Source organism: Lissotriton helveticus, chromosome 2_1, assembly GCF_964261635.1.
Source record: "Lissotriton helveticus chromosome 2_1, aLisHel1.1, whole genome shotgun sequence".
Taxonomy (NCBI): domain Eukaryota; kingdom Metazoa; phylum Chordata; class Amphibia; order Caudata; family Salamandridae; genus Lissotriton; species Lissotriton helveticus.
This window is the reverse complement of record NC_136059.1, coordinates 515,778,630-515,802,919: the sequence shown is the minus strand read 5'-3', so window position 1 is coordinate 515,802,919 and position 24,290 is coordinate 515,778,630. Positions and strand designations below refer to the sequence as shown.

The window sequence follows — 24,290 nt, the reverse complement described above, 5'->3', positions numbered from 1 at the left end:
GTGCCACTTAGGCCACCACAGTACTTACCTGGTTAGGTCACGTAGAAACTAGCTATGTCATCTGGAATGCAGGACAGGGATTCTGAGGCTGGTGTTAGGTAGAGACGGTTGTGAGCTCCATCGCGCATGCTATTGTATTTGTACAAGGATTACTACAATAAAACTTGGAAATAACTATGAAGGCTAAGCGTAATTTTTACAGTTGCACACTTCAGCCCACCACAAACAGGAGCACTGCATACCAACTTGAAGCACCGCATACAACAACCAAAACACTGCACAGTGCTGCAGTGCATACTAATGTTAGGGACAATGAAAAGGAGGTTGGGGACTAGCTGTAATGGACCGAGAGACGAGGCGGCAACATTTTCTGACAACACTTGGCACAAACTATAAATCCTTTTTAACATATGGGGGAACCAGCACAAACCCTTTATCTTAGTGCAACACAGGCACAATACTACACTGAACACTGTTAGCAGAAGTGCACACACTGTCACGAGAAGAAGTGTGCATACAAATAGCATAGTCTGAGTAAACATTTGCAATGTTACTACTTCACTAATTGAAGAAAAAAATCTGCCATGAGTTACCAGCTTCAGACCCCTGTTAAAACATTTGCACATTGATTATAAAGTCATGAAAGCCATTGTCAATAAGCCGCTAGAAGAAGCTTCGAGTTCATATTGAGGATCATTGGCTTCTGGACATGGATATCTCAGATTTCAGTACTGGCCACTGGACTGAAGCCAAATAGTTGGATAACAGAGACTAGGCACTCCTAAAAAGGAAGGGCAGCAAGGAGCTCTGATTTTATGGGACGGCTCTAGTCTTCAACGGAATGGGACAGCATTTGTTATTTAAAGCCTTTATTTACTTAGACCCCCCAGGGCATTGCAGCATTGTTTGGGAAATATTGCGGCATAAAAATGAACATTTTGTGGCTCATGATTGTGTTTTTTGCAGAATTATTGCGGCACATTATTTTAGTGACAGTTAATAGTTATGCCCTAGTTAAAAGGGAATCTGCAGGGAAAAAGTAATGGTGTATGGTCTCCTAATCACAACAGCATTGTGGCTGTCACCCGTGCTCTAATCTCATCCTTCAAGCCTTAAGAACAAAGCATTAACCTTTGATGTCAAAGATACCTATACAGTCTCTGAATTGGGAGAGTGTTGACAAAAAAAAATCATTGATCAATCCTGGCTTCCTGCTTGATCAAATTCTGTGATCTTAGGCAAGTACTGTATTTTACTGAGCCTCCTTTTTAGGTCTCGCCTGGCGATGGCAGCGCGCACGCGCTGCTCTCGTCATACGAGGGCTTCTTGGAATCAATACAGATTCCGAAGCTCTCGGAGGCGGAGTTGAAGCCCTGCCCATCTTCCTCATTCGCTGGCGTCATCTTCCATGCAAAGCGCTGGCTTCTGATTGTAAAGGAGGCTTCTTAGTCCCTCCTTGCTGTCGCCTTGTCTCCTTTTGGCCCTGCCCACCGGGATTGGATTGTTTACTGGCGCCGTGTTACTATCTCCTTTAATTACTGGGTGAGAACTTTTTTTGTCATTCCGGCTGGAGCGAGGCGCACGCTGTGTACTTATTGTCATTCCAGCTTGTTTTATTTATGTTTCCGTTGCGCCGGTCCGGAGGTGCACTTGCTGTTCCCATAGCACACAGTGCAAAGAGGCGCGCTTACTTTGTTATAAAGCGTATCTAACCAGAGAGCGCTAGCGTCCGGAGGTGCACAGGCTGTTCCCGTTGTTTACCAAAGTCGGCCGCCCTAGCTGTTAAGCCACTGTTCATCTGTTTAAATGGGGGCTGAGTAACACCTCCCCTCCTCACCCCCCTCCCCATACAAACTAGACCCTTGAGCAGTGTTATCAGGCTGTTCCGACTGAAGTCGTCTCTTCACTCATGTGGTCTCTTGTCGTGTGAGCCGCGGGTCTTCCGGCACAAGTGCCTCGTGGTGGTAGCAAGTGGCCGAAGGCACTGCTAGGGGTCGCTTCTCGGCTCATCTCTTTCTCCTCACAGGCAGTAGGGGGGTGACCCTCTGCGGTGAATAAGGGCAGAGTTCATGGGTCCCGATCCCCATCCTGCCCTCGCGTCCCTCTCTAGCTCCCGTCCTCCACAGCTGAGCCTGAGCCACCCTTCGGGGTGAGAGCTGCTCGTTCAGTCTGAGGCGTAAGCAGAGCGGCCGGCAGCGGGGCCGGGTGTGTCAGGAGAGGTGTGGCACTGAGGTGAGGGATGCAGCGAGCCGGTGGGTGACGAGAGAGAGAGTGACTGAATTACTAGGAGAGTGGCGGGATACTCTTCAGTGGGCAGGAAAGTGACAGTCAGAGTGAGTCAGTCACTGGCCTAATGAGTAACTAGTTAGTGAGCGAGTGAATGCTGGGTACCTGATGCTGCTGAATATGAAAGTGAGACAGTGGTCTCTATTGTGAATGTGTCCTCGGGTCCCGGAAACGACCGGGCATGGCTTGAACAGAGCTTTATAAACTTTAAGGAAGATTTCACAAACATACTTTATCGGGCACTAAGGTCATGTGTGTGATGACGTAGGACCTCACAAATCATGAGGATTTTAGCAATATTCTATAGTTTCTGCTTCAAGTTGGCTTTAGTTTAAACCACAAATTGTTGTCGTAGTAGATGCATATCTCAACACAGTTCTCTCGGAGACGGATGTGAAAAAAAGGAAAAGCAAAAATGTTTCCAAACAATTAAAAAGTATAGTCGCGTGGGTGTCGCTTTCTCTCTCTCCGTGCTGGGGGCACAGCTCTGGAAGGTGGATTTTGAGGCAGCCCTGTGTAACAGTAGATAATAGGATAAAAACAGTGAAATATTCTAGGTTGTAAATCGAAAGTTTGATTCCAATGGGACAGTATTTGGTGTGAGGAAGGATGGGGCCATAGGCCTGAGGAAAGTCACATGTGCCAAAACTGAAGGGAAAATCGTATACATCTTGAAAATCACGTTATATTCCTTGCCCCAATCTGGAAAGATGTGCAATGCAGATTTGTGTAGTATGAAAATATATGCGAGTTAAAAAAAAAGCCCTAAGGTACTTCACCCTTTACTTAAGCTATCCACTAGTCTGTTAAATATAGGGTTTAACAAGACAGCGCGCTCCAGGTACCGCAACTCCTGTGTGGTCTCTACCGGTGCAATAAAATGTACTCTGCAAAGCCCCTCGTGCTCCTTGAAGGTAGGTTTGCGCTATATTGCACAATTTAAATCTATAGACACGTCACGTGAGCACTGCAGGGGTCTCAGCAGAGAAAGACGTCCCCAGGTCAAGCTTCAGGAGGCATTTGTTGAGTATCACCTGTACAAGGGAGAGGATGTGGAGCTAACTTTGGTACTGTGGAACCAGGTTCTAGTCATGGCGTCAGCTCAACACCCTGTAATTCTGGGGAAATCACTTAATATCGCTGTGCCCAAAAAATAGAAAAATAAAGATATGTGACCTTGTGTAATGCAACTGTTATGTAAAGCATTAACAATGCAATAGGTCTTGCCTTTGATTAAGTTAAAGCCATTTGCTTTGCAATACAATACCATTAGCAAAGCAAATGGCTTAAACTTAATCGAAGGCGAGACCTATTGCATTTTCAAATCTTGTTGAAATTACTACTTTTTTGGCCCTGCCAGTGTGTAGCTGCCCTCCACTTACCACGCTTGGGCTCCCCGGAGGGAACTGTTGGCAACACCCAGGCGTGAGCAGGATGTCAAGTGTCTCGTGTCCCCTCTTCCACCCAGCTGCTCTCCCCATAAATGGAAAATACATATACACATGATGTTACGGCTGTCAGGGAGAGGATGTGGGGTAGGATTGCAAGGCGGCACTGCCAGCGTGGCTCAGTGGAAAAATGCAATACCCTTGCCTGTAGGAGTGCAGGGTGAGCAATATGCCTAAATGCAAGGTGTGTCTGATTAAGTGCTGGGTGAGCAATTTATTTAATTGAGCACAGGATGGAGATGTGCCTGTGTGAGTGTCTTGTGAGAACCTTTCCTTTATGTGTGCAGGGAGAGCCGTGTGCACTCTGTGTGCAGTGAGGCTTGTAAGCTATAGGATCAGGGTGAGGAGGAGTCTGTGTGAGTATAGGATAAGAGGAGTGCTTGGAGTTCAGGGTGCACTGTGTGCTATATCGGTCCAGCGGGGTGGTGCACCCTTGTGAGTTCTGAGTAAGCAGTGTGCCTCTGTTAGTGTAGGGTGAACAACGTGTAGGATGAATGGTGTGTCTGTATGAGAGGAGGATGAGTGGGGTACCAGAGAGATTGCAATCTATAAAATTCAGATCTATGCTTTTGACAGTGTTTGTTTTGATAATAACGTCAAACCTGAAGAACGGCTTAGAAATGTTGCTTATCTGGATGTCACACACACACACACGTGTATTGCTCCACATGCATTAGGTTTTTCAGCGGCATGCTTACTCTCAGGTCCTCATCAGAAGTTAGCACTATATCAAGGGTAATCCCACAAATGAGCAGTTATGTTACTGTAGTTGGGATACATACCAACATATCCTAATTTATATGATGCACCTCATAATGTGGGGTATTATTCAATTTAGGCTGCATAGCCCATAAATGACAACTAAATAGAAGGTATGACTTAACAATAGATTTACAGATTAAGGCACAAAGTAGTTACATGAATCTTTTGCACATTTCAGTAAATAGTCCACAGCAAATTTACTCTAAATGGAACAAGCTAATGTGCAAGAATTAAAAAATGCACATATGTAGTGTTTTGAGGCACTCTAAATGAATGTTTAAGTATTTGGCAGTGATTTGCCGTTGAAACCCTCATAGCACAAAACACCACACACATTATATTAGAAGAAGTAGGTGAAATGAAACAGGGATAGTAAGAAATTAATTTGGATTATATAGTTAGGTAGAAAACAGGTGCTGGTAGCCGGCGTTGAGATATCTCTGGATTGTATTTGTATGTTATACTTGTCAGAGACTGTTATTAGGTTGAGCTTATATGTGTTCGTTGGTCTTTACCGAGCTTTGGTAATTGCAGTTTTCTGGGGATCGTTTGCTGCTGGCCTTAACCTTTCGATTCTCCCTGTGTTGTTAATTAAAGAACTTTTAATGGTACTGTTTGGAAATGACTGCTGATGTATTAACCCAGATAGCCGCTACAAGATTTGGGGTGGTGAGACCAGCCATTACTTTTTTAAGGAAATAAAAATCAGTTCATTCACCTTAAAGCAACTGCCCAGGAGTACGTATTTGGCATGCGAATTGGTGAATTGTTGCATGGAGGTGAACATGTTATTGATAAAGTACCACCAAAGAACATACACATTTGCATTCCTTTTGAAGTGATTATAGAGTGTCTGGTTTACTGTGGTGCTAGCCGATTTGGCACACGTGCTCGGACCTGGCCATGCACGAGGGCGTTTCAGTCCTGATTTGAAATAAGTGCCTGCTGTCTGATGAAGTCAGGGCAAACAGTCATTCCATTGTGGTGGAGAATGACCATTAAACGTTTTCAAACATGTGGAATGGCCGACCTTTGCAACTTTTCTAATTTCTTCAGGAGAGCCTTTTAATACAGAGGGTGTGAAAACTGTATTTTAAAAATGACACAAGTATAGTCGAATATTATACGTTCACCCCTGTAAAAAAGAGAGGACAACGTTTTGCATGCTTTAAGGCCAGAATGTCAAATAACTGCAGACAGTTGAATGAATGGGACTCTGCTAATCTGAATACAGATGTACTTGCAGCTGTAGTAGATAACTATAATGACCTCAAGCGATGTATCATATTACATGAATGGGCAGGAGGACTGAATGATTGCCCTTTTGGTCTCAGAGGACGGGCCACTTCCAGCATAGCATCACAATGATATTAGGTGTTTGGCTTGGAGTTCAATATATTGAGTCACTGGTGATGCACAACACCCATAAAAAATAAATGCGTGTGACCTCTCAGGATTCGTTGGACAGAAATCAAAGAAATGGCTCCTATACATTTTGCTAGGTGTTGTCTTTATATTCCTTGCTTCAGCAATTACCTATCTTTCTTCGCTAGTCTGTCCCTGGCGCCGGGAAACCCATTACGGGTAGCTGAGCGCAATACAAATTCAATAAATAAATAAATAAAATAAATAATAAATTCTACTGCAATTGTTCATTTTTGCAACCCCCACAACTCCCAAATATGGTGTAGTCAACTTGTGTTCTGCTGTAGTGTTTGTGCCCCACTGTGTTGTTTGTAATAGTTTGTTTGGCGAATTAACAGAATTCTCCTAAATACAAAAACCTGAACCACACATGGCATTCAACTCCACCCACACAGATATACCACATTGAAAATACTTTCTTTCCAAAAGCAGGTACCACGAGCTTTGAGAAAAATATATATGATTTTAATTTACATTTAAAAAAAATATATATTCTTTTATACTCCACATCCAAAACTCACAATATGATTCAAACACATGTACATAAAAATATAATAGAAAAATGAAATAAAATCTAAAGCAACTGAAAAACATTTCCCGAACAAGGCAATGGCAATAGGAAGAACCAGTAAGACACATCAATTGGTCATTTAAAAATCACCTTCTTCAGGACTACACAACAAAGATTTATTTCTCCCGCAATATCCATACAGCATACAATAGTGATGTTTTTAGAGCACTCAAGCTCCTATTACTCTACCTATTATGAGGATCTTGTTGGACAAATATCCTATTCCTCTTATCTATCCAAGTAGGTGGGAAGTGTGTTTTATCATCCACTTGTTACTAAGTCACAGAATTTTGAAGAATTATTGAATGTGTAAATTTCAAATCCAGGAGGATCCCTAAACCCTGCACTCAATATCCCTTGTGCAGGAGTGATTTCAACCAACTTTGAATAATCCAGGGCTTGCGTAAATCACCTCCTTGGTTTTGGTGGTCGGACTCTATAAAAGAGCCTTTTATAAAAAGCCTTTTTATATTTACCGGAGAAAATTTAGTGATTTAGTAACAAGTGGAAGATGGAACTCACTTCCCAACTGCCCGGTTAGATAAGAGGAATAGGATTTTTGTCCAGCATAATCCTCGTAATATGCGGAATAATAAGAGTTTTGTTGCTCTGATGACCTCACCGTTGCATATTGATTGTATGAATATTGCAGAAGAAAAAACGTAGTGTTCTGTAGTCCTGAAGGAGGTGGTTTTTAACAAGAACACCAACCAAAACACGTCGATAGAATAGCAGAATCTGCTGTATACTGAGAGGGCGTATATGAGATATGAATATGATCATATCTCCCTGTTGATAAGAATAGCAGATTTGCTACTTTTTTAATAGACCGATTGATATGTGTTTTTTTTTTTTTTTTTTTTTTTTTTTTTTTAAAACCTTTATTTGAGCAAGCAGAAACATACAAGGATGGGCCTACAACCACACGGGCCAGCCGCTAAAAAGGAGTAGACACATATCACATAGGCCCGCAGAGGTAACCGTCAATCAACAATGCAATACTCCACATTAAATACAGGACCAAAACAGGTTTTATATATATGAAAGAACAAACATACAAAAAGGCGAGAGTGTATCACTGAAGGTCAGCCCAAGGGACGCAAGGGGGGGACAGCAGCGAAGGTGCAGTAATACTATCCTAAGCACTAAGGAGTATGGAGCGGGGGGGGGGGGGGAGGGGGGCAGATATCAGGAAGAAAAAGGGGGGGAAGAGCCGGTGACACCAGCTCAGTCCCTATATGAAGATTCCGGGAACGCTAGCCTAGGGAGATAGGGTAATCTCGATAGTGTCCACAAGGGGAGGAGTACAAATGTCGCCACGGTATTCGTTCCATTGACCCCACACCTTCACCCATGCCCTGGGTCTACCCCTGGCCACATAAACAGTTTTCTCACGGAACATGGACCAGTCCATATTATCCTCCCATTTCGCGAGGGCAGGGGGCCTGGAGGCCCCCCAGAGTTGCGCAATATCTCGCTTCGCAATCATATAGCCCAGGGTGGCCCATCTAGTCTGTGCCACCGAATAGTCCGTGGGCTCCCAAACATTCAAAAGACAGCGACGAGGTTCCGGTCGCAAGGATATCCCCGTCACCACAGTCATCAGATCAAGCACGGCCACCCAATAAGCAGCCACCATCGGGCACTCCCAAAGAATATGCAGGAAAGTAGCACGCAAACCACATCCACGCTTACACAGTCCATCAGAGGAAAAGCCCATCACCATCAGTCGCGGTCCCGTCACGTACACCCGATGAAGGATCTTCAATTGGACCAGACGGAGTCGAGCCGGTATAGCCACCTCCTTCGGAGAGGAGAGGGCCGATTGCCAATCCTCATCATCAAGTTCCAACCCATCTCCCATCCACTGTTCCCGAAGTCGGGCCAATAAGTCAGTCCGATTGTTGATCAACTTTTTATAGATCAGGGAGATAGTGCTATCAGGAAGATGTCCGTCAAGGATACGGTCTTCAAGAGGGGAAGAGTCAGGCGGAATCTCACCAGGAGCAAACACCGAAACCAAAGCGTGCCTGATCTGTAAATAACGAAAGAATTCCCGACTACTCAGGCCATAGTCAGCCTGGAGGGCCTGAAACGGGCGCACAGAACCCTTAGAATATACATCCCCCACTTTAGAGATCCCAATCAAGTCCCAACGGTCAAAACCCTTGGAAGACCAAAGACCGCCCAGACGTTCCGAAGCATAAAGAGGCGTCGCCAACGTCAAGCGATCCTCCCAGCCGAGGCTCACATTCGCAGCACGCCACACTGTCAAAGCAATCAAAGTAGGTCCCACAAGATGGCGCCCAGCGGAGCGAGAATAGAGTACTCTATTAAAGTCACCTCCCGGAAGCTGAAGTTTATCCATCTCAAACGCCGGATTACGACCCGGAGAGAACATAGCGTGATTAATAGCGGACAGATGGGAAGCCCAGTAGTATCTCTTGATATCGGGGAGCGCCATGCCCCCATCGTACCACGGGATAGAAAGTTTCGCGAGAGCAATGCGCGGTCGTCCATCCCAAATAAGTTGCCTCTGAAGGCTCTCAATCTCCCGAAAATAGGTCTTGGGGACAGGATCATAATAATTCTGGAGAGCGTAGAGAAACCGCGGTAGTGACATCATCTTAAACAGGGCCGCCCGACCCAGTGGAGACAGGGGAAGCTTGCGCCAGCGGGCAACGTCCAAACGGAGCCTAAGCAGCGGGGGAAGGAGATTACGATCAAAACGAAGGGACGGATCCAGGGTAACGAAAACCCCCAAGTATTTGAAACCATCCCGGACCACCTGAAGAGGAAGTCTACTCGGCAGCGGAGGCAAGATACCAGATAAAACGTATACACAGGATTTAGACCAGTTGATGACGAGGCCTGAGTTAGCACCAAAGGACGCAAGAACGTCAAATAAAACAGATAAAGACTTGCGAGGGGAAGTAAGATACAAGAGGATGTCGTCCGCATAAAGCGAGACGCGGTCTTCGAAGTCCGGGGCCCATCGAATACCTTTAAGGGACGGTTCCCAACGGAGCCAGGCCGCCAACGGTTCAAGAGCGAGCGCGAACAACAGAGGGGACAAGGGGCAACCCTGACGGGTACCCCTGCCCAAGGAGAAGGGGGTCGACACTCTACCGTTCACTACAACTTGTGCCAGAGGTTCCGCGTACAACAGTCTAACCCAACTAATAAACTCGCACCCGAATCCAAATTTCTCAAGTGTCGCCCATAAATAGGGCCACTCCACAGTATCAAAGGCCATGGAGGCATCCAGGGACGCCAAAATGGCCGGTTCAGTCAAAAGCCCCGCCCTCGCCAGTGCGCCGTGGAGGCGACGTAAATTCAGAGCAGTGTTGCGGTGCGGGATAAAGCCAGACTGATCCGGATGGACCAACTCCCCAAGAACCGAAAGGAGACGGGTCGCCAAAAGTTTAGCCAACACCTTAGGTTCAACATTTAATAGGGATATGGGCCTATACGAGGAACAGAGGTCACGCGGTTTACCCTCTTTGGGAATGACGACGATCGTCGCCAGACGCTGATCATAAGGAAGCCTGTTCCGCTCACGAGATTCTAGAAACATGGCGCGGAGATACGGCGCCACCTTATCGGGGCATAATTTGTACAACTCAATAGGCAAACCGTTCGGGCCCAGTGCTTTGCCCGAACGGAGCGATCGAACTGCATTGGCTATCTCATCATTCGTAAAAGGGGAGTCCAAAGCAATACGGTCCAAGTCGGTGACACAGGGCAAAGTGATATCACGCAGAAGAAGGCGGGAGTCGGCAACATCCCTCACAGACACGGGAGCATATACCACACGGAAATATTCTGCAAAACGTTCAACAATGGCGGTCGGATCAATCACATTCTCACCACTCGCAGACTGAATCACGGGCACCACACGATTAACTCTTTCTTTCTTGTCCAACCACGCTAGGAGTTTGCCCGCCTTGTCACCCACATCGTACAATCTGCCCTGCTGCTCACGAAACATCACCTTCGCAGCGTCAGTGACCAGAGATTTATATGCAAACTGTTTTAGACCCAGGGCATGAAGTTTGTCAGGCGTGACACCAGATTCCAACTCGTCCTCCAGAGCAGAGATCTCCCCCTCAAGGTCCACCACCTCCTTCCTCCCTACCCTCTTAGCTTCAACAATCAAGGAAAGGGCCTGTCCACGAATCACAGTTTTAAAAGCTTCCCACAGGGACACAGCCGAAGAGACCGACCCCTCATTTTCCAGGAAATATGCATCCATGGACTTGAGCAAGAGGGTACGAGTCTCAGGGGAGGAAAGATACCAAGGGTTAATGGGAGCCACTCGGCCCGCCGCCTCTACCCCAACCTCGAAACGGAGCCAGAGCGGCGAGTGATCAGAAATACCCCTCGGCAAGTGTAAAATCTCACGAACCGCCGATGATTGGGCTGCGGGCATCAGGAAATAATCCAGCCGGGACAGACTGCCATGGGCCCCAGAATGAAAGGTGTATTGGAGCTGAGTAGGATGCAACAGTCGCCAGCAATCCACAAGGCCAAAGGTATCTAAAAACCCACCCAACCACTGCTGAGCCTGCGGGGTATCTCTAGGGGGATGGCGATCGTGAAGGCCGGAAAGCACCGAATTAAAATCACCGGCAAGAAAGAGAGTGCTATCAGGGAGATCCAACAGAACACGGCCCAAGTCAGTAAAAGTAGAGGCCTGCAAACCCGGGGGAACATAAACATTGAAGAGAGATAGGGTGCGGCCTTCATATCTACCCACCAGGACAGCATATCTCCCACGGTCATCATGAATCACCTCATCGATAGCCAGGGGGAGGGAGGTTCGAACAAGAATACCCACACCCCTAGATCCGGAGGTAAACCCTGAGTGCGCCACAAGGCGGTAGCCCCATCTATTCATCGCATAACAAACATTACCAATCAAATGGGTTTCTTGCATGAAAACAATGTCCGGTGACAAACGTCGTATACATTTTAAGACCACACTGCGCTTAATACGATCACCCAGGCCATTAACGTTCCAGGAAAGAAATTTCAACCCTCTACCCCCCATCCCAACCACCCGAGCCAAGACCCCTCGTCCATGAGCTAGACATCAGAAACAGCAGCAAACACAGGAGCAACTCGCCTTGAAAACAACACACAGAAAAGAAAAAACTTCCCAACCCCCCTCCCCCAAACTGAAGAGAAACACCCCCCACCCTGCACCCCTGCAAAAAGCTAAAGAGCCACCCCAACCTGCAGTGTGCCTGTCGCCCAAGAACCCCTATTCTACACAAAGACCCCGGAGGAGGAAAGGTCTCCGTTCCACCCACCCCCCGACCTCAGCAAGAACAAAAATAACAAACGAAAAGACAGAATGATCCCAACGTAGAGGGACGCCGGCCAACACTCCTGAGAATGTATTCAAAATAAGACATAAGAGCCGAACAGTTAGATCTCCACACCACCTTCGGCACCGCCAGGGTGAGCGGCGGAGTCTGTCTCAGGAGGACAGTCAGGCAATGAGTCCAGCCAGTCATTAACAGCATCTGGCCGATCAAAGAAAAGGGTACGTTCATTGTATTCAACCCGGAGTCTAGTGGGAAAGAGCATGGCGTAACGTAGGCCCCGATCCCGGAGACGTTTCTTGGCACCACGAAACTCCATACGTTGTCTCTGAACCTGTTGGGAAAAGTCCGGGTAAAAGTTCACCGTAGCATTCTCGAAGGCCACCGGGCCCTTCACCCGCGAGGCCTGCAGGATAGCGTCCCGGTCTCTATAATGAAAAAGCTTCGCCACAATGGGTCTCGGCGGGGCTCCCGGCTTGACTTTGCCCCCTGGAACACGATGTGCACGTTCCACCGTGAAAAATTTAGTGAGACCAGAAGGGGCCAAATGGTTCAAGACCAGATCCTCAACCAGAAGATCCACCGAGTGGGGTTCAGGGTTTTCCGGTACACCAACCAGGCGAACATTGCAGCGACGCGCCCTATTTTCAAAGTCGTCCAGGCGACGGGTCATGAAGTCGTTCCCCCGACGGAGATTTCCAATCTCTGTTTGGAGCTCCGAGACGTCATTCGTAAGGCTAGAGGATTTAATATCCAGTGATTGCACCCTCTCATTCGTCTTGCCGAGGTCAGCACGAATCAGATTCACCTCGATAGCCACGGTGTCAAGTTTGTGGGCCAAGGCCTCGTACTGTAGGCCGATGGATTCCCTCACACCCGAGATGGCGCTCATGATATCCTGTAAGGAGGGCTCTGCCGACTCTTCCAAAATTCGTTCAGACGCAATACTAGAACCAGGCAGGGCAGCTCCGGGGGACCCCTTAGAATGGGTATAACGGTCCATGACATTTGATTGAACTGGAGCTCCGCGCAGAGGTGTTTTCGTCTTGCGCGTCTCTCTGTCCCCTCTGCCCGCCATTTTGAAGATGCGTCACAGGACAAGCCACCAGGTCCGACGGGCCCGACACCCAAAGTACAGGATCAAAAGTACAGAAAAAGGGGGCACAACTCGGGTAGAGGTCGCCAAACCAGCAAATAGGTCACATGAAAGCCCAACAGCCGATCAGCCTCCAAGTCTCAGTCGCAACACGACATCCACAGCCGTGGCCCAAGTCGGAACGGAATCGAAACCGAAACTTAGGAAGGGGGGACCCACAAGGCCAGATCTCCTGCCGTTGTTGTTCAATTGCAGGACGGCTACAGTACCGCACCCTGTCCCGGGCGCACCTCAAGGGCGGAGCCCAAAAGTTCAGAGCACCATATCTCAGGAATACGAGATCCGAATCGATTTCTGAAAAGTGCCAGGGTAATCAGCCAAACGTCCCCTACACGAATTCTTGCAAGAAATCAGGATTCAGCCAGGATAAAATGTCGGGAGCGGCGAGGGTCCGGAGAGCGCTGTGCTCAAGCGGCCATCTCGGACGCCCGCCAAGCTCCTCCCCCCGATTGATATGTTTTAATGGTTCTCCCTATTGCCATTTCCTTGTTCGGGAATAGTTTTTCAGTTGATTTAGATTTTTTTTGTGTGTTTTTAATTATATTGTGATATTTGGATGTTGAGTATAAAAGAAGAATATATCTTTTTTATGAATGTAATTTAAAACCATATATATTTTTCTTGTATCTTGTGGTACCTGCTTTTGCTTAGAAGGTATTTTGAAAGTGGTATGTCTGTGTGGGGAGAGTTGAGTGCCAGATGTGGTTCAGGGTTTTGTCCTGTGGGGATTTCTGTGAATTCACTGTTCAGTGGTACCCTGTCCCCTCGGTATGGGGGTCCCTCTCTCTCTTCTTTTCAGTAATAACTAGTTTGGTGGGGTGAAGAGCTAATACCACTTGCTTACCTTTCATTGAACAGAGAAGGCAAGGTTTGCTTATTTGGGAGACTTGGAATGATTTGTCTGTAGCCTGAGAATATGGCTGTTACATTTTTGATCTATGTCACTGAGCACATCTTCCCAATATTTGGAGAGTATTGGGCTAAGCCAGAGTAAATGTAACAAGGTATTGAGACTATCACATCCAACAATCTCCAGATGTATTTGGTTTCCTCCTGTTGATCCTCGCTGGAGTTAGTTACCAGTAAGAGGTTATTTTCAAGGTCGCCTCTGTGCCCAATGCGTGACAAGCTGTGTCTCTAGTTCTGTAGAATATCTCACCAAATTCCTTATCCTGTTTTTGGTTTTTTGATTTTTGAAAACCTTTATTAAGAAAAATATCTTGCACTTCAGGTTACATTACAGGCAGGTGAGAAGTCTACAATCACAAATTTGAACCCCCATTCCTTATCTTTGAGTGTTCTCAAACTGTCTGCTTCCCACTTTTATTTGTGTTTGGGGGTTTTCTCCTTACATTTGGCTCTTATTATAAGTTAATATATTATTGAGAGTAGGCATTTGTTATTTTCTTTTTTGATCATACATTTCTCAATGTCAGTTAATGGGCGACTGTTTAGCATCTTTGTGGGTGACCCAGTACCTAATTTGAAGGTACTATAGCCTTTCTGATTGTGGCAATTCATAGTCTGTTTAAAGTTACTCAATGAAATTATACCTTTGTGGTCATAAAAGCACCCTATTATTTTACAGGTTTCTTGACTACATACACAGAATACCGCGGTAGTCGCCACTGAAGTAAACTCTAGATTGCCCATTGTCGGGGTGAGTTGGGGAAATGATAGGAATTCACATTCTCTTGCTATCGTGTCCCAAACCGTTCAGGTGGCTTTCATTACAGGAGAGGAGTAGAGCCACCACAAACGGTGTTTCTTTGGGAGCAATACACAAAGCACCAACTCTTCTCTGACAGCCCTGCTTCCCTCCACTATATATCTAGCCTTGCAGCTTGGCAGTACGGTACAATTTTAGGAGCCCCTAGCCCTGGCCCCACCCCCACCCCGGATGACAGTATATCATTCTTTTTACCAATCAAGGTTTTTTCCTTGTCCAATACAGCCATTCACTGCCATTTGCAATGTCTTAAGGATTATGTTTGTAATTTTACAGGAAGTCTGTAAATGTGATAAAAAAAGAATGCAGACCCAGCGTATTGTCCTTACATAGGACCTTATAAACTTGTTTTTTTGAAAGAATATACTTCACTCCACTCTTAACCGTCCTTTGCTTAATTCTGTGTTTTTTTTATCATCAGCTGAAGGTTACTGTTATCTCCAATGTCATGTATTTGTTGTACAAGTATAACACTCATAGACTTCTGAGAAACAGAGGTCTGTTGAAAAATAGTAAATAAATAAAAGTACAAATAAAAACAACTTTGTCAAAGAAAAGATATGGGTTGAGTGCAAACTGTCCCTATCAGAAGCATTATCAGTTACTCACATGCAGGATTGTCTGTGGAAGATGGGTGCATGCTTTCACTGGAGTGAATGAGGAATATTAACGGGCTGTTGTGAACATAGAGAAGGAAAAGTACATTTAAAAGAAACAAAAAGTAAGGTATGTGACAAATGAACAGTTTAATGTGAAATATAGTGAAGACTTAGGTCCTAATTTAGAGTTAGGAGGGCAGGTACCATGTTACAAATGTGAAGGCTATCCCATTTCCACCTTGTTACAAGTGCATCATATTCTGTGGCACTTGTAATAAGGTGGACAGAATATCTGTTACGTTTGTGACAGAATAACCTGTCCTCCAAGTGGCCAAATAGGGCCTTAGTTTCTTTTTATCACTGTTACAGTTTAGATCAGATCATGAAGCACACAATTGATGTGTTGTATTACTGAACATTGTCATATTTGTAAATAAAAATAGGTCAATTTCCTGGATGTTGCAAAAACCCATCTTGGAAGAAAGATGTGAAGCCTATTGACTATAATCCATCACAGGAGAGTGACAAAAATAATTTTGTGTGATACAGAATATTGTCAAAGTGCCACCAGATCCCTGACAGTGCTGTAGACTTTGGAGCAGTAAAAATAAGAACAGTAGTAGACTGGGGATCCCATATCCTAAATTGTCAAGAGATTTGGGTAAGATAATTCGCTAAGAGGATAAATAGGGTGCTTAAACGGCGGATAACAATATTGGTATAGTGGCCACTCGATAAATAAGATAAGATTTTGCACACTGTCTGTTTTTAATGGAAGAGAAGCGCAGGAAAGCCTGTATTTAGCCAAGGGAGATCCGTCAATTTTAGGATAGAGAGATCATGATGAAGTAAATATTAAATTAGATGTCAATAATATACAACAGGTTAGGGGAATTAATAAAAAGATTTCTTGTGTAGATTTTATAGAAGAATTCTAAACAGTGTGATGGCAAAACAGGGACGCTAAATAAATTTGCTCACTGATTTTTGTGAAAGACAACATGGAATCTAAACAAATATGGTGAAAATATTTATTAGACTATAAGAGAATAAGTGAAAATTGAATAGAAAATATTCAAGGCAGTTTGAATTATATAGGCAATTGAACCCTCCCTAAGTTTGCGCTTACATATCACATGATGGGCCAATGGATAAATTCAGCTACTTGTTCAGCTCAGGAATTTGAAAAAAAATATTCTGGTAGTTTGCATCCCTTGACCTAAAATATGGAAAATGTTGGTGGTACAAGTAAAGGGAGATAGTGTGATCAATAAATAGATGTACGGTCTACATACCATAAAGTACAGCAGCTCAAGAGTCCATAGCTCAGACTGCATTTATCACTTCGCTTGACTATTTCCAATTTATACGCATGCCCATGTGCTTTGGGCATGGTTACAACAGTGTACAAGCAGCTGGTACATAGTCTTTTTAAATGTTATGAAGAGAGAACATTCTTCTCAGAAGATATTTTGGTGATGGAAGCAACTATAAAGTAACACAATTAATGGTTCTGAGTGTCTTGAGGGACAATGTGCTGACTCTTGTGTTCCGGAAGTGCAAAGGTGGGATTAAATCTGTTACTTACTAAGGTCAGAAACTAGGTTGCTGAGGTGTAAAACCTGAATCAGGATTTGTAGAAGCATTATACAAGGGGCCACTTCCAATATTTAACGATGACTAAGATCTTTTTAGGTCTCGTCTATTCCATCCTGAAGGGATGGTAGGCGAGATTTATAGTAAGGAGACCTAAAAAGTCTACCCACTGTGGATCGCGTACAGTTCATGTGAGCCAGGCGCGTGCACAGGTATTCACTCCCCCTACCACAAAGCAAGACAAGACAAGAACATCAAAGCGACCGCTTTGATTCCATTTGCCACCAACCACTTCACGCGCTCCGCAGGTCATAAACAAGACCATCTGAATCAGAATGCTGGCATGGTTGCCCAGCCCCCTCCCAGTGCTGACTTTCCTCTGCTCAGCTTCAACCGGTGCCCGACATCACACCCCAGTTCAAATTGTGTATGCCCTCTGTTTGTATTGCAGGTCCTAAACATAAAACATAAACCTGTCTTTCCCCAACAAAAACGCAAGTATTTTTCGAAATTTCACCCTTTAACTGCATTCAAACTTGTTTCAATTTCTTTTAAATATTTTTCATTTCACCATCGAAGCTCCTCTGTTACTGCCCCCTACTGATCCCGTAGCTCATTACATCCATTCCACTGTTGCTCATCTTTCGCGGTCTCATTTTTGAAAACTTTATTTGGACCCAGCAGTTTTTTGGTGGGCTGCACTGTTCTAGCAAAAATGCTTTTTTCATGTTTTTTCTTGTTCACGGTTTCAAAATAAGTGTTCCATTTTGGAATGGTAAACAAAAAACAAAGTGGCTACTTTATCAAGACACATGGTTGATAATGCTGGGCTCGCCCGACCAACATGAGGCACACATGCGTGGTTACACGTGCGCATATGCACCATTGCACTTTTTCAAATTTACAAACACTGTTCAGCATCAGCAATAACCATTTTTTGTTATTACTGAGGCTGAATGGTACTGTCAAAAAAAGGCATTGGGAAAGCTAATACATTTGCAAAGCTAAAGGTGAACCCTGCTAGCTTTGCCAATGCATTTTATTTCCTGTTCTTATTGTTTCTTGTCAAAATAAAGGAAAAGAGGCACCAATGTTCTTTGTACGGGTTCGCAATCTTAGAAACTGTTCTTCCCTCATCGATCCATCTGGTGATACATGGGTCATCCGGTCAGGAAGGCCGATACCAAGATTGCTTCCAGCTTGCTTAGCTCCCAAACCCCTGTGCCATTCTCATCTGGAGCAATGTGGAGCTCTGCTGCTTAAATGGCGCCAAAGAGTTTAAGAAAGACCCAAAAGTGTGGCACATTAGCCTGTCCTCTGCTTGAAAAGTAACTAGGGCCTTGCTGTCCAATGAAATTGGGGTTGTCTGAAGGTCAAAAGAAATTATTAGTCAGCAGTAAAAACTGCAAGATAGAACTTCTACACCTAATATTTAGTATTTCTAATTTTCCACCAAAACGTCTGAGTTCAGTGATTTGCCTTGAGCTCTTAGGTGCTTAAGAATTAAGGGACCTATTTTGTGACTGTGTGAGCCCGAAGTAATAGAAACTAATGAGATGTAAATCATTTTCAGTTGTAAAAGGATGTGCTCAATGGCAGTTCTTGTTGTGAGCCTGAGTATGTTTCCATATGCACCATGAGTGGGTCTCAGTACTAAAAGAGCATGACCCACACTGCCCCAAACCAGTGACCTTCTCTGCCCCGTGCCTGCTCAGTGCTCTGTGCTTGTGTCCCTCAATGTCCAATGCCTGTCCCCCACCCTCCCTCACACCCCCTCACCCTCACACCACCTCACGCTCACACACCCTCTCACCCTCACACACCTGCTCACCCACCCTCACCCTCACACACCCTCACCCTCACACCCCCTCACCCTCCCTCACACTCACACCCCCTCACCCTCCCTCACACTCGCACCCCCTCAACCTCACACCCCCTCGCCCCCTCACCCTCACACACCCTCACACCCCTTCACTCTCAAACCCCCTCACTCTCACACCCCCTCATTCTCACACACCCTCACTCTCACACCCCCTCACCCTCACACACCCTCACCCTCACTCCCCCTCTCCCCCTCACACACCCTCTCCCCCTCACACACCCTCTCCCCCTCACACAACCTCTCACCCTCACACACCCTCACCCTCACACCCCCTCTCCCCCTCACACACCCTCTCCCCCTCACACAACCTCTCACACACCCTCACCCTCACACCCCCTCACCCTCACACACCCTCACCCTCACACACCCTCACCCCCGTCACCCTCACACAACCTCACCCTCACACCCCCTCACCCTCACACACCCTCACCCCCGTCACCCTCACACCCCCTCACACCCTCACCCTCACACCCCCTCACAACCTCACCCTCACACCCCTCACCACCCCACAACCTCACCCTCACACTCCCTCACCCTCACACCCCCTCACCTTCACACCCCCTCACCCTCACCCCCCAACCCTCACACACCCTCACACTCACACACCCTCACCCTCACACACATACACCCCCTCTCGCCCTCAAACACCCTCACCCACCCTCACCCTTACACCCCCTCACCCTCACACACCCTCACCCTCACACACCCTCACCCCGTCACCCTCAAACACCATCACCCACCCTCACCCTCACAACCCCACACTCTCACCCTCACACACCCTCACCCCCCTTCACCTTCACACCCTCACAACCCCTCACACACCCCCTCAACCTCGCACCCCCCACCCTCAATCCCCCTCACACCCTCTCACCCCCCTCACCCTCACACACCCTCACCCTCACACCTCCTCACCCTCACACCCTCTTCGGGAAGAATGCAGAAATCTTCATTCTTCAAAGACCTGGACCGCAATCGGACATTGAAACTCGCAATAAAAATCAAAGCGTCGGATTGGTCAGTGGAACTATAATGAAGTAAGTCTTCCCTACACTGAGAGAAAACTTCCCAAGCATGGCTAACATCCTTCTGAAAGGGAATTCCCCATGCCAACTGAAGCACAAGATCATGACTTGCCCACTAAAGTCACTGAAGCAAAATGTATAGGGCCGGTTTCGTAGCAGCCTTGCTCTAGCAATAGTATGTAGAGAAGTGCCAACTTCTACAAGACATACACTTGAGCTTCAGGTCTATGACGGGAACAGAGACTAAGCTACTTGAAGGCACTCATTCCACCTTGTACTTTTTGACCCCCAAGCACCCCTCCATGCCATCAATTCTTCTAGCATCTGAAAAGTTACACTGATTGAATAGGGGTTTTTGAAATGGTATTGGAGTGGATTCCACGAGCTCTGTTTTCCCTAAGCTGAGCCCTGTTGGACAAATGTAAATGTAAATGTAGTTGAGCTTATATAGCGCACAGCTACCCGCAGTGGGTTTCCCGGCGCTTGCTTAGGGAACCCTTCCTGGTATTCCCCTGTGAGATAGCAGGGTATCCACAAGGTGAAAGTCAGGCATCCCGCCGCGAGGGGCCGTTGTGGAGATTAAGCAAGCTATTGCCCAGAGTCGCAGAGTGTGAACCCGTGAGTCGAGGAGGCACCGGGGCGAGAATTATCGAGTCCGTGGAATTTTTAGCCCAAGACCCCGCCGAGGCGGGGAATTGAACCCTGGTCCAGGACCGATCTCAGCTTCCGGGTCTGCTGCCTCTAACCCCTGAGCCACACTTCTCCACATCAGAACAGAAACACCTCTTGCTAACTGCCTGTAGTTCAGTTAGTTTAAGAGGATACATAGATCACTTCAAAACTCAGAAATAAATATAGTATATTTAGGAAAAATGAATACAAGCTTTTCCTTCATTTCCGTGCTTAAATGTGATTGTGTATTTTTAATTAATACAGCATTTTTAATTAATATCGCATATTTTTACTGTATTTGTAATAAAAACAACATTTTGTTTGGGTAATAGTTTTTCACTTCCAGGAGCAATACAATTATTGTATGGCATAATCAAGTGGATTAATAATTTTATGTTGGTATTTCATTAAAATAAGTGGCTAATATTTTCCTCAATTTCAGAATTTAATAAAAGTACATATGAAAAAGAAAATTGTGATAAACCAGAAGCAATAACGTGCATTGTAATATTTTTTTTTATGTCTTACAGGACAAACAAGAGGAACTTTTGAAAGAGGTAAGTAACTTGCGTAACTTAGTGTTTTACTTTAATAATTTTTATATTGTGCAAAAATGATTAAACGTTAATAGTTGAAAAAGGTTTGTTTTTCTCCCCTGTGTGTTCTTATTCTGTCAAATCTCCATCCTACTCCAGTCTGGTTCTGCACATCCACACAACTCTACTAAAGATAGCATCCTAACTCCTAGTAATTAACACATTGCTCAGCATGCTGAACTTTATTTCTTTGCTAGTTTTATCTAAAGAGAGGTACAAAGAACTCAATTTGAATACGTGTTTCAGGACTTTCAGGAGGGCACACTGTAGTAAGAATTGTGAAATTGTAGCGCTAAAACTGATGAATGATTGGCTGAAGAGTTACCAGTCTGTAGGGCACTTCTCCAAATGCAGTTGCTTTCACCTGACACTAGCCACCTTAAGTACTGGAAGGCCGTACGAGTTAGTAGCAACTCTAAGTATTGGCTGGGCTATGGGTATGCAGATATGATTGACTGGGTTGGAATTAGATGGTATTAATACAATGTTAGGCTCAGCTGTGCAAGGCCGACATGAGAGCCAAATGAGGAGGTGCTTTATGCTCCTTACAGACTGATAATCATTGTCCGTGATCACCTATGGAACATTATGACTAGCTAAAAGATAACTAGCGATTTGATACAAAGGGAGTCAATGTATACCTGAGCTGTTTGTTGGATAGGTATATGTAAACATGACACTTTGGGGGAGGAGTAAAGAAGTATTTTTGAGGCTTCTGCTGGATGATTATTTTGTTTTTAACTCTATAACTTTAGTTAATGCGATATAGGTTATACTATTCGATTCAAAACCCTTTATTTCAATAAATATGTGTTATAAAAGCAAGTACACCTAAAAGCAACCTTAAAATACAACAATCATCTGTACGATGATGGATATTCAGCCTAATAACACAGAAACACTTCGTCAGTGTGATTTAAAAAAAAAAGAATAACAAGTAAAATAAAAACACATTTTGTGCACTTTATCATAAAAGCATCATTGTTAACCATCATACACACAAAACTTTGCCCTGATTGTCCACATAGCCAATAGCTAACCGGTACAATAGGTACAAAACAATGGTTTACTAAGATCAGTTTTTAATATCCTTAGGGCAAGCTTATGCTCTTAAACCCCAAATTCCGGCAAAGAGGAGAAATCCAACACTGGATACTAGTTAAGCAGGCTGGGCAAAAAACATTACATGGTCTAAAGTCTCCATAAAAGTCCCACACGCGGGGCATAACCGTTTATCTGCCATGGGGAATTGGCCCCATTTGGGAGCAAACGAACAAAGGGGCAAGGTCCCATAGCGGAACAACAAAAACAAGTGCCTCGCTTGGAAGGGTTCAATCTTATCCATAAAATCTTCTCAAATATAAAAGCCTTTAACCAAAAGAAAGGCATCAGTCAAAGAGCTATGCCTAGCATTGGAATATATTAAGGACTTGCGGTGTTGCCATTATGCTAGTTTGATGTTAGACTTGAAAATTAGCCCAGCCTCTCTCGGAGCACTCCACAGAAATGGCAACCTGAGCTCTTTCAATAGGGCTTTAATGAACTTGATCCAGGGTAAAAAACTGGAACCCACAAGCCTAAGTATTTCTTCTAGGCATCTTGATCTGAACTGAGCTCTGGGGTAGCCCAGATTCGCCTCAAAAAAAGGATGGGAAGTATGCCTATTTTATCTGAAAGGGGTCTCAACCCAAGAACAAGCCTAAGGGGCAGTAAGGGCGTACTTACAGTGACACTCACTACTAATCACATAAATCGATTTGCCAACAAATCTAAGGCAGAAACATCCAGATGGCCCCACAGTTCAGCACAGTACGTGGTCGTCCCCAAGGCTTAATGATGGTATACCTGTAGTGCTGACTGTGCAGGTCAGAACACAGTGTAATATCCAGGTAAGTTAATGCACTCTCTCAAGATGTTTCCCTGCGAATGTCAAGCTGGCCCTGGTCTAGTGACCTGGTTCATTTCCATAAACTTTGTCTTGGCCACATTTATTTCAAGGCCCCACATTTTTCAAAACATTTCAAAGTAGTCCAATAGGTTCTGAAGGCCTATTGGAGAGGAACAGGGTGACGTCGACAAACACGAGGGCAGGGATCCTCATGTTTGCCAACTTGTTCTTGTGCAGACTCGCTATAATATCTTGTAAATAGCTAGGAACTCTCAACTCCTGCAGCACCCGCCATAGGGTTGGCCTAAGGACTAAATCAAATGCGAAACTGAGGTCCACAAATATGATTTTCATGATAACATCAGGATTCAGAACACCTGGCCAATCATACTTTGGGCCTCCCTAAATCCCGCCTGCAGCAGAGACAAGATGATATTGTCTGTCATCCAATCTTGTAATATACCAAGTATAATGAGAGCTGTTGAGCAGACTTATGGGTCTGTAGTTGATTGGCACATCAAGGGGGACCTTTTTGTAAATAATGACAATTTCAGCCCCAGCCCTCGCCGGAGGGAAAGGCGCCTCTCTCAGAAAATGCTGTAAACAGTTGTGAAAAATAGGCTCCCCAAATGTCAACCTCACTCCTTAATAAGTCCCTGGGATTTTATCCAGTCAGGGTGCTTTGTTAGGGACAATGCCCTTAATAACTGCACAAATTTCCGCTACAGTTATTTAAAAAAAAATATAATCATTCCTGGGTGCTGGGATTGTGTCCAAAGTCTCCTCAGCACTATCTTCTGCCTCCCCTAAGCTAACCAGTAGAGGCCTTGCAGTTCACCAGACTGCACGTACAGATACAAAAAAGTGTTACCCAGTCACTCGCTGTAATGTTGGTTGCTATAATACAGTGCCCCTCCCTAGCGCCAAATGTCATTAAGTTCCAGAATGCACTATGGGCCAGATGTAGGTGGCCAATTACCGGTCGGTAACGGCCGAATTCGGCCGTTACCGACCGGTAATTGGATTTTGAGATGTAGGGCATGCATTTACAGAATCGGTATTTTACCGAATCTGTATTTACCGATTCGGTAAAATTACCGAATCGGTAAATACAGACTCGGTAAAATACCGATTCTGTAAATGCAGATGTAGCTGGCACATGTCAGAGTGCCACAGGGCTTTAAGAATCGGTATTTTACCACCCAATCCAATTGGGTGGTAAAATACCGAATCCAGGTGTGCATGCACATGTGTGCATGCACACCTGTGCCATGTGACACACAGACATGCCCTTAGGGCATGTCTGTGTGCCACATGGCGCACATGCC

General features: G+C 45.3%; 1 protein-coding gene across 1 annotated transcript in view; it reads left to right on the top strand.

Moving 5' to 3' along the window:
* The window catches only part of CENPK (centromere protein K), a 471,484-nt gene that overhangs the window by 31,613 nt on the left and 415,581 nt on the right, over positions 1–24,290 (top strand). Inside the window, exon 2 of the mRNA XM_078675154.1 lies at positions 21,009–21,035. Coding sequence (XP_078531280.1) covers positions 21,009–21,035 — 27 coding nt within the window. The remainder of the gene's footprint in view (positions 1–21,008; positions 21,036–24,290) is intronic.